Genomic DNA, 10,891 nt, shown 5'->3' with positions numbered 1-10,891 from the left:
TCTCTCTGCCCCTCTCTGCCTCTCTCTGCCCCTCTCTGCCTCTCTCTCTCTGTACCTCTGCCTTTCTCTGCCTCTGTCTGTTTCTCTCTGTGCCTCTGTCGTTGCCTCTGTGCCTCTGCCTCTCTGGGCTTCTGCCTCCTCTCTGCCTCTCGCCGCCTCCCTGCGGCCTCTGCCTCTCTGCCTCTCTATCTGCCTCATCTCTGCCTCTCTCTATGTCTCTCTGCCTCTCTCTTTCTGCCTCTGCCTCTCTCTGCTCTCTCTACCTATCTCTCTCTCTCTCTGCCTCCCTTGGCTTCCTCTCTGCCTCTCTCTGTTCTCTCTGTAATTCTCTGCCTCTCTTCCTCTATCTCTCTCCCCTTCCCTTGGCCTCCTCTCTGCCTCTCTCTCTCTGTGCCTCTCTGTGCCTCTACCCCTCTCCACCTCTCTGCCTTCACTCTGCCTCTCTGCCCTTCAGCACCTCTGCCCCGCTGCTTCTCTGCCCCTCTAGGCTTCTGCCTTCTGCGCCTCTTCCTCGCTGCCCCTCTATGTTTCTTCCCCTCAACTCCTCTGCCCCTCTGTACCTCTGTCTCCTTTCTTCCTCCTCTCTGCCTCTCTGTCTCTCTCTCTCTCTGCCTCCTCTCTGCCTCTCTGCCTCCTGCCCCCCTCCTATACCTCTGCCTCCCAAGTACTGGGATTAAAGGCTTGTGCCACCACTGCCCAGATTTGGTTTGCTTTTCAACTAGGCCAGTCTTCTTTGCTGTATGTTGTAAAATGATGCTTTGCTGTCTGTCTGCTGCTTCTGTCTGCCTGCTATTGCTATTCTTTAACTTTTGCTTGCTGCATACTTCACTCCAATTGAAACTGAAAGCAGAGCTATCAGATCATTCTCCAGACAGAATAGTATAGAGGAACCACACGTGGAATCCTCTAACTGTGTCCAATTTTATGTATAGTTTAAAAATAAAAGGGAAACAGGTACTGGTGGCACATACCTTTAATTCCAGCACTTGGGAGGCAGAGTTAGGTGGACCTTTATGAGTTCAAGGCCAGCCTAGTCTACAGAGTGAGTTCCAAAGCAGCCTGGGCTACACAGAAAACTCTGTCTTGAAAGACCAAAAAAATAAAAATTAAAATAGCTGGAGAAATGCTCAGCAGTTAGGATCCCTAGCTGCTCTGTGAGAGAGACCTGTTTCAATGCCAGGACCCACATGGGTCTCAGAGTCATTTATAACTCCAGTTCCAGGTTGCCTCCACGGGTATCAAGCATGCATGTGGCAAAACACCCACACACATAAAAATAATGAAAAGCTTATAGCTATATAGGAGATGAACTGGAGTGGAGGAGTAAAATAAAAGGTATGAAAGGGAGAAGTATCCAACAGATATTTCCACTGAAGCACACAACACAAGTTGACTAAAAGCACAACTTGCTTATCCTCACTCCTTATGAGGGAAATTCAGTGTAAATCCCCAGGAAATATCTCTTCACAACAACTGGGTAATAAAAGTGAGTCATGAGTGTTGAGGATGTGGAAATGCTGGGGCCTTCCTACCCTACAGACAGAAATGTAAAACTCTGAGGCCACTTCAGAAACAGATTTGCTGTATGAGCAAGCAAATCTACTTGTCTACAAATCCTGTATATGCTCACAAACCAAAACATGTGCCTTCCAGAAACCTGCACGTGTGTGTTTATGGCGGCATTATTCAGAAAAGACAAATGTGGAGAACATCTAACTATCCAGCAGCTGATGAACAGGCCAACCAGATGTGGCATACCTGCCAACCACATACAAGGCTACAGAGAGAGGACCAGCTTACTGGTGTGCCCTACAAAACTGCTGATGAGACAGGCAGGACAGACAGCCCACAGCAGCTAGGTGTAGTGACTCACACTTATAACCCTAGCCTTCAGAACGCTGTGACTACCTACACCTCTTCAAATTCCAGGCTAGCCTGGATTACATAGAAAGACTCTGTCTCAACAAAATAAAACCCACACATAATATGACTGTTTATATAAAATAGCCAAAATAAATTTATTGAGACAAAATAGATTAGTTAATGTTTGTCTAGGACTGTGGATGTGAATAAAGACTGACTACAGATGCTGACTACTACTGAGCACAGATGATCTTGGGTAATGGAAATGCTTTAAAATAGGACTGCTGTGTGCTTTGAGTGTGGTGCAGGGTAGAGTGGTTGCCTCGAAATAATAAAGCTCCAAGTTCAATCCCCAGCATCACCACTAACAGAGAAAGGTGTTGATTAATCCACAGCAACTCTGAATTCACAAAAATAATTGTGCACTTGACACATGTACATTTTATGGAATACAAATTATACCTCAATAAAGCTGTATTTTAAAGTTTTGTTTATTATTATTATTTTATGTGCATGAGTTTTTGAGCACCATGTGTATGCACAGTACCTGAGAAAGCAAAAAAAAAAAAAAAAAAAAAAAAAAAAAAGGCATTGTTTCCCACAGGAACCAGAGTTACAGATAGTTCTGAGCCACCATGTGGGTGCTGGGAATAGAATCTGGGTCCTTTGGAAGAACTCCTAGTGCTCCTAACCACTGAGCCTTCTCCCCAGTCCCCAGTAGAGCTGTATTTTGGTAAAAAGTTAAACCCTATTTCCAAGCATTACAAAGTGCACTTACTTATTTTTTTCCTTTGTCTCTTCCTTTCTTCAAGGAGTGCTATGGTGATTCGAAGCAGGCGGTTGACATTATACTCAATTATTTTCAGCGTTTCCTGCATTACTTCCATTCGTGCAACTGCATGGCGAACCTCATCCATGTCAACGGCGGGCACCTCAGACAAAATGAAATCTTGAAGAGAGTAAAGAAAGCCATCTTACGGAGGAAAGAAACTAATTATCTCCATATAGTCTTATGCTTTTTGGTAAGTGTGTGACGTGGTTCCATTGGGGAGCAGTGTTGCCATGCGCTTACTGTTAGGCGGGGCCCTTCCCCTAGCAGACAATGAGATAGAAAGAAACCTGGAGTAGAAGCCCACACAGCTAAACCAGCAAGTTAAGAAAATACAACCAAGGCTAAAACACACGGGGCTTATTCCCCTGGCTCTGGGGGGGGTCTTTCCTTCTTGGGCAGATCAACCCTTCAACCTCACTTGTGATTTAATTTCTCCTTCATTAACCCTATTCCTTCCCTCTGGCTCCTTCCAGACACTTACTCCATTCTTCTAGCCAGTACTGAAGACTGCTAAGTGTTTTTTCTCTAATATCCATAGACTTAATAGACATGGCCATCCTCTCTAACAAAAACTTTCTCTTCTTTTTCTGGTTTTCTTTGAGTGAAAGCTTCCTCAAAGGGGACGTGCTGTCGATATTGTAGCGAGTCATTATCAGCTCCACATTGTTCATGATTTCAATCAGCCGTGTGAGAACTTCCTATGAAAAGGAGGAATAACAAGTTCTGGTCATGCTTACTCTCAGAATGTCAGTAATCAATATAAAGCCAACCTGTTAAAGTCTTGTTAGGGTGTGGGATGCTCTGTGATTTCAGTGCCTGCTGCCCAGCCTGGGAGCCGCAGGGAGGAAAGAGAGAATGGACTCCCGCAAGTGCATGGCCACGCACACACAAGCATCCACCCAAATTTAAACAGACAGATAAAACAGAATTTTGAGAAATACTTAAGTCTTGCTAGCTAACCTCAACTTTTGGGAAGACTGGCCAGAACTGTGACTCCTAGGCCAGCCTGGGCAATATAGGGAGAGCCTCCCATGTCAAAAACAAACAAAGCCTTGCCACTGTGGCTTTACTATGAGCCTCAGATTTTCTCATAGAAAGTAGGAGGAGGAGGAGGAGGAAGAGAAAGAAAGTTATAGGTCAGACATGATGGTTCATGCCTACAGCACTCAGAAATCACAAGTAAGAATTCAAGGCAATCCTATGGCTACAGAGGAAGTTTGAGGCTAACCTGGGCTACATGAGACCCTGTCTCAACAACTCTTCAACTAGATAAAAAGAATTTTTTTTAAGTGTTCATCATGTAGCATGCCTGATGAAATTGAAAGAACATTGGGTTTAAGCTGGCCTGGGACTCTAACTGCAGCATTTTCTGTCACTAACAGCCCTGAACTGCCTCTGACTTGTCTTCAGCAAGACTGCTGAAGCGCTGTTTCCCCTTTCAGTAGTGCACTCTGGGCCAGGGCCTTCTCATCCTTGCAGGCTCCTCACCAGCACACTGGGCATGCTTGGAATCCTAGCACCGGGGAGATGAAGGTAGAAGGATCAGAAGTACAAGGTCATCCTTGACCATACGGGAAGTTTGAGGCTAGCCTGGGCTATAAAAGACACTGTCTCAAGCAAACAGTGAATAACTGTGGGAACACAGTTTGTCAGATTGTCAGAATTATCAGAAAGATGGATTGCTAAGCACCAGCTAAAGGTGGTCAGGGAGGGGCTTGCAAAATGGCTCAACCATCAGAGGAGCTTGCTTGTTGCCAAATCTGACACCAGAGTTCCACTCCCAGATCCTACTGAGTGTCAGGAGAGAACTGATTTCTGAGGTTTATCTTTTGATGTCCACATGGTGCCATGGAATGTGAGGAGTACACACATAGGCGCACACACACACACACACACACACACACACACACACCTGTGCGCACGCCATAAATAAGTTTTAAGTTTGGTTTTTTTTTTTAAAGATTTATTTATTTATTTATTTATTAGTTATACAGTATTCTGCCTGCATGTGTGCCTGTAGGGCAGAAGAAGGCACTAGATCTCATTATAGATGGTTGTGAGCCACCATGTGGTTACTGGGAATTGAACTCAGGACCTTGGGAAGAACAACCAGTGCTCTTAACCTCTTTGCCATCTCTCCAGCCCCAAGTTTTAAGTTTTTTGGGACCTTTTTTGGTTTGGAGTTTTTTGTTTGTTTGTTTATTTGGTTTGGTTTGGTTTGGGTTTTGGTTTTTTGAGACAGGGTTTCTTTGTGTAACAGCTTTGTAGACCAGGCTGGCCTCTAACTCACAGAGATTCGCCTACCTTTGCCTCTGCCTCTAGATTGCTGGGATTAAAGCTGTGTACCATCACTGCTTGGCAATAAATAAGTTTCTAAGTTCCAAGCCATTTTCACAATTCTAGAATACCATCACTCAGCACCAGCAATAATTAGTTTTTCATTAACTTACACAAGCTAGGGTGCCGCCTTAGGGTGGCTATTGCTGTGGTTAAACACCATGACCAGAAGCAACGTAGGAAGGAAAGGGTTTATTTCACTCTCAGCTCCATATAACAGTTCATCACTACATGCAGTGAGGGCAGGAACCTGGCTGGAGGATGGCGCTGATGCAGAAGCTATGGAAGGCTGCTGCATCCTGGCTTGTTGATTATAGCTTGATCTCAAGGAGGCATTTTCTCAGTTGAGGTTCCTTCCCTCCTCTCTGATGATTCTAACTTTTGTCAGGTTGTCATGAAACTATGCAGCTCTTCTGGGAAGAGTGAACATCAATTGAGAAAATGCCCCCATCAGACTGGTCTGTAGGTAAACCTTTGAGACATTTTCTTGATCAAGGGTTTATTTCAGAGGGCCCAGCCCTCTGAGTGATACCAGCCCTTGGAAGGTGGCCCTGAGTCATGTAAGAAAGCAAACTGAGCAAGCCACAAAGAGCAAACCAGTAAACAGCTTTCCTCCACGGCCTCTGCTTCGTTCCCATCTCCACAGAAAACAAGAGGTCTGCAATGCCCCATACCACTGGGGTATAGCCAAAAGTCAATTCTGCCAGGTGACTGTTTCAAATGCAGCCAAAGGGGACACTGGTCTTGCAGCTGCCTCAACAAGCCATGGCTGCCTGCTGGCAGACTGGCCTCTGGAAGTCAAAACGCTCCCATGCAGGCTTGTCCTCTGTGCCCAGCCATGGAGGCTCAACTAGCACAAGAGCCACAGACACTTCCAGCCTTCCAGCTCCTTGGGCTGGCAGAGGACAAATGGCTCCTTGATTCTGCGACCTCCACCACTCTCACCCAGCCCAGGGTAACACTGCAGGTCTGTTTTGCCCTCACACTGGGGTCCCATGGATATGTTGCCAACTTCTGTCTTAGGAGGCTTCAGATGCCTTCTCAGTTCTCTTCATATGCCGGAGACCAGGCCTTAAGCCTGAGTCCTAGAGTTGCTATTGTCAGGCCTAGACACAATATGCCTTGTTGCCAGACTCAAGAAACAGGCCCGAGGAGAACCTTCCCTATCATTGGACTGGGGTAGGGGCATAGGAGAAGAGGGAGGGAGAGTGGGATTGGGAGGGGATGGGGGCTACGGCTGGGATACAAAGTGAATAAACTGTAATTAATATAAAAAATAAAAATAAAAGAAACAGGCCTGAATGTAACTTTTTACCATCCCTTCAGCTAAAGGACAATAAATGTTCATAGTAACTAGATACAAAGGCCTAAAAAAATAAAAGTGTTGTTTGAGGGTCTAAGAAAGTGTCTTAACGTTGGTAAACACAAGTTATACATGTTTGAGTGTCTAAGAAAGTGTCTTAAGGTTGGTAAACGCAAATTATAAATGTTTGAGGGTCTAAGAACGCATCTTAAGGTTGGTAAACACAAGTTATAAATGTTTGAGGGTCTTAGAAAGTGTTTTAAGGTGGTGAATGCAAGTTATAAAGGCTGTAATGTCTAAGGTGATTTAAGGTATCCTAAATAGATAAAAAGGCTTAATATTTCTCCTGTTGCTATGCTACTGTTATATTGACTGTCTAGAGCTTTGACCTTTATCAATAGAGCTCTGATTTATTAATCTAACTCTAATACAAAACATCCCACTATATCACACACTATCATGGTTCCAAGCTCAAGGTTTTAAATCTCCATAACGTGTACTTATACTAAAGGTTAAGATCAAGTGAGCTTTCCCTTCTACTTCACAAAAGGCTTCTGCCCTTTCAGAGCTCACCCTAAGGAATGGTTATGCTGTTAACACAAATGTGTATGGCCACTGCCTTTTCTACAATGTATATTTTAGTGTAGAATCCAATTGTGATGCTAACATGTCTAAAGTTTTACCTCCTTCAAAAAACTTAAAAGTAATTCTTGTAAGCTGCAGGAAATCAACCTGAATCCACCTCTTAGGTCAGTTAGGCTCCATTTAAGTACAGCACTTATTGCCTATCTCAGAGGGTGGGATTCCTCCCCTTTCCCTGGTTTTGGGACTTCCCTTTCCTGGCTACTTGATTGCTACCTCCTACATGCAACACTGGCCGGATTGGTGAGTTCCCCTCATTGGCCAGCCACTGGATTGGTGAGTTCCCCTCATTGGCCAGCCACTGGATTGGTGAGTTCCCCTCATTGGCCAGCCACTGGATTGGTGAGTTCCCCTCATTGGCCAGCCACTGGATTGGTGGGTTCCCCTCATTGGCTAGCCACTGGATTGGTGAGTTCCCCTCATTGGCTAGCCACTGGATTGGTGAGTTCCCCTCATTGGTCAGCATAAACACCTCTCTTGGTAGGGGAAGACTGACCATTGAGCATCCTTCTGAGATGGAGGGACCCTGCAACAGCGGTCTTCATTGGCTACGGTTGACCCTTTTGGCTGACCTCCATTTAGGACTCACACTTTTCCCTTGGGAGAGATTTTTTTTTTCCCCTTCTACATGCACAGTTTCTCCCCCTCTTATGCTTGTCTATGAAAATCCTAGCATTAGGTAAACCATGTCTCCTACAGGCAGCTGTGCCCTTGGTCTCTGGCCAACACTGACAAGTTGTTGGATTAAGTAGGACCATACTCTACTGAGGCAAACCTTGCCTTTGGGTCACCTCTGGCAGGTCACTGACCCTACCTTCCCAATGGGAATAGTCCATTTGTCCTTTCTTACAGATTCTCCTCTGGGATGTCATCTGGAGAATTTCAGATTTCTACACCTAATGCCTGCTTTAAGGGCCTCTAAGATTACACACTTTAGTAACCAAACTTGGCCTCAATTTCCTTAGATGACAGATCCAAAGCAAAGCCTTAATTACTGCCAGTGATTGGGTAAATGGAGGTTCCCTCAGGTAAATGGAGGTTCCCATTTTCTAGTATCATTGATCCAAATCTTCCACTTCTGTTCGCTTTCCCAAAAGTTTTAAATGTACATCTAAAGAACTTTCTCCATAACCTACTTAACTTTATCTTTTGCCTGTATATATATATATATGTTTCAATATCCTGCCAGATGTTTCCTATATCCACAACAGTGCCAAAGCAGCTACCACAAGTGTTCCAGTCTGACCTCACAGACTTCCATCAAGCTGGGCCTGCATTTTCCCTCCCAGCCATGGATATTCTCACAAACCCTGGACAGCATCAAAACAGCCTGTTCTTCCTGGACTTGGCCAGCATTTCAGCCTTTTGACCTCCCTACAGTGCCCCTAGTGTCAGCAGGAAGTAGCCAGAAGAGAATCTACGCCTGATATTCACTTATTATTAACAAAAGGGTGGAATGGAGTGCTTTAGTCCCAGGACAAGTAGCTGCAGGTTCTCCCAGCATTCCTCAGTCCCTATCTGCTGCCTTGTGTGGCTGGCAACTCTCTACTGGCAATCCTCTACCCTGAACTTTCCAGGGCAGGGGCTTCCCCTCCTCCTCTTGACCATGTAATCTGGTCTTTTTGTTGCTATTATTTTTTCTTTTTCTCTTACCCCCTTGCATGGCAACCAAGAACTGCTTCCAATGAATCTAAATGTATATACTTTAACTTGTCTTACATGAGAAGCAGCCCAAGTTCCTCATTTTTTAAGTATAGAAAAAGGGAGGAATGTTAGTAGTTAGGCCGCCTGCTTCTGAGTTGCTTAGCAACCCATGTCATCATGTGTCACTGGCCAGGTAGCCACACCTGCCAGGCGCAGTTACCTTGCTCCTTAAAAGGACCAATCCGCCACTATGTCTCTCTCTTGCCCTCTCTTGCCTTCCTCCTCTTTCTCTGTTGGGGTGCCCCCTCTCTTCCCCCTATCATGTCTCACTCTCTCCTTCTCTCTCTCTTCATCTCCAGCTAATAAACCTCTTTCATATAAAATCTGCTGTGTACATCATCACTTATTTGGTCCAAACAATATATGTGTGCATATGTGTTTGTAACATCTATAGAAACACAATATTTTTTTAAAAAATAGCAACCATGTGGCCTGCCATGTGATGTGAGTCCGCCATTTTGAAATTGCCACATGGTGTGGCCTAGGGCAAAAAAAAAAATTACAGAACCTCTTAGTCATAATGAATTCTGTTTATTATCCTATCTCCTTTTAGAATAAGAAGACAAGTCTCATTTTAAATTGGTATTGATTTTAGCGACTAAATTGTTTATACTGATAAAATAAAAAAGTCATAAGACCTGGACCTGCCACTGCTTAGATGGACCCCAGATGAATACACCCACCTGGTTTTGAAATGGGATTTTTTTTCCCTTGGTCTTGGGGTTCCTCAGTTTCACAATTACTGGACAAATTTTAACTTCCGTTTCTAGTCTAAATTTTTCTCAGCAGATTTTCACCTGGCTGAAAGATTCCATTCAAGCTGAGATCTAGAGTTGCTAAAAGCTGACGTAAACCAGTCCAGCTGATGTGATGGTTCCGTGTCTTCAACTGTATCACTAATCAAATGATTTTGGTAAGTGCCCCATTGCCTAGCTTTTGACTAGCCTTTCAGCCTTCTTGAGCCCCCAATATCTCCATCTTAATGTCAGCCTGACACCCTGAAAAGTCACCAGGAACTAGGCCATACGTCACCAATTCCAGAAACAAAGTCACAAAATCCCCTACCCAAGGAACAGCCTGAGGATAACCACAAGAACGGGAAGGTATCTTATCTCAGGGTAGGGCATCTATGCTGGGCAGCCCACCATAGTAGAACATTCATGGCACAGAAAATACCTAACATTCCTGAGGTCTGTAGATAGCTCATTCATGTTAGTTATGTTAGTCAGCCAATCACTTTGTAACAAGCTTGCTCTTCCTGAATGTCATCCAGTCCTGTAACTGCTAAACTGGGAATTCCTGGTTCTTACTCAAACCCTGATTAAAAAAAAAAAATCCTGCCATGCAGCTGCTGGGGCTCTCTCCTCTCTGATCCACTGTGTTGGTGATGGTGGAGAGACCCAGCTTAAGCCCAAATAAAGCTCTTTGCTCTTGCATAGGTGGTCTGACTCCTGGTGGTCTTTGTGGACCTTAAGATCTGGGCATAACACCACATTTATTTAATATATGAAAGTCCATCTACTTCAAGTTAAATTTGACCTAGGATTTAAACACCAAGAAGCATGGTATCATATCTAATTTCCTTTTGTTTACCATATTTACATTCATTTTAAAGTGTGACTATAATTTGTAGAGTATTAGTGAATATAATTCTAAAGGAATCAAAATGTTGAAAGCATTTATTTATTCATTTATTTATTTATTATATTTTGGATTTTCAAGATGAAAGACCCCAGCCTCACCCTAAGTTAAACATAGCTAATGCCATTTTGTGAGACACCACTGTTTTGTAAAACTCTGAAGGCCAGATGAAAAACTGGAAAATTACTGAGAAATCCTAGCTGTGTCACCCACTTGGGATATCTGTGGTCAGGCTGCCCCAGTCATACTAAAAACAGTTTGTGTTAATCACTCTCATAGATATCTGTGAGACTGTTTCAGCTAAGATAGGGAAAAACAAAATAACAGGTGGCGGGCCACGTCAAGGGGTCATCCTACCCCCCTTGACCACCCAGCTCCTGGAATCTTGGTGCCCCTGCCAAACTTTGACGCAAATTGTGGTCTCGTGTAAACGTACCAATCAGCCCCCTGTAACCATGCCCTCTCGTTTCTGTACCAGTGCCTCTGCCTCTAAAACCCTATAAAAACCCCAGCTTTCTACCTGGGGGGCGCGGAAGTCTTCCGAAAGACTTTTTGCCCCGGGTACCTGT

At 44.3% G+C, this 10,891-nt stretch overlaps 1 protein-coding gene across 1 annotated transcript in view; it reads right to left on the bottom strand.

The window, feature by feature from the left end:
- The window catches only part of Fam186a (family with sequence similarity 186 member A), an 88,352-nt gene that overhangs the window by 55,578 nt on the left and 21,883 nt on the right, over positions 1–10,891 (bottom strand). The window contains exons 5-6 of the mRNA XM_055626805.1: positions 3,177–3,393; positions 2,642–2,812 (exon numbers count right to left, since the gene is read on the bottom strand). Coding sequence (XP_055482780.1) covers positions 2,642–2,812; positions 3,177–3,393 — 388 coding nt within the window. The remainder of the gene's footprint in view (positions 1–2,641; positions 2,813–3,176; positions 3,394–10,891) is intronic.

Source organism: Psammomys obesus, unplaced genomic scaffold (genome assembly GCF_907164565.1).
Source record: "Psammomys obesus unplaced genomic scaffold, mPsaObe1.curated_primary_1811, whole genome shotgun sequence".
In the NCBI taxonomy this organism is placed as follows: domain Eukaryota; kingdom Metazoa; phylum Chordata; class Mammalia; order Rodentia; family Muridae; genus Psammomys; species Psammomys obesus.
The sequence above is the reverse complement of the archived record's forward strand: the minus strand, read 5'-3'. Positions and strand labels throughout refer to the sequence as shown.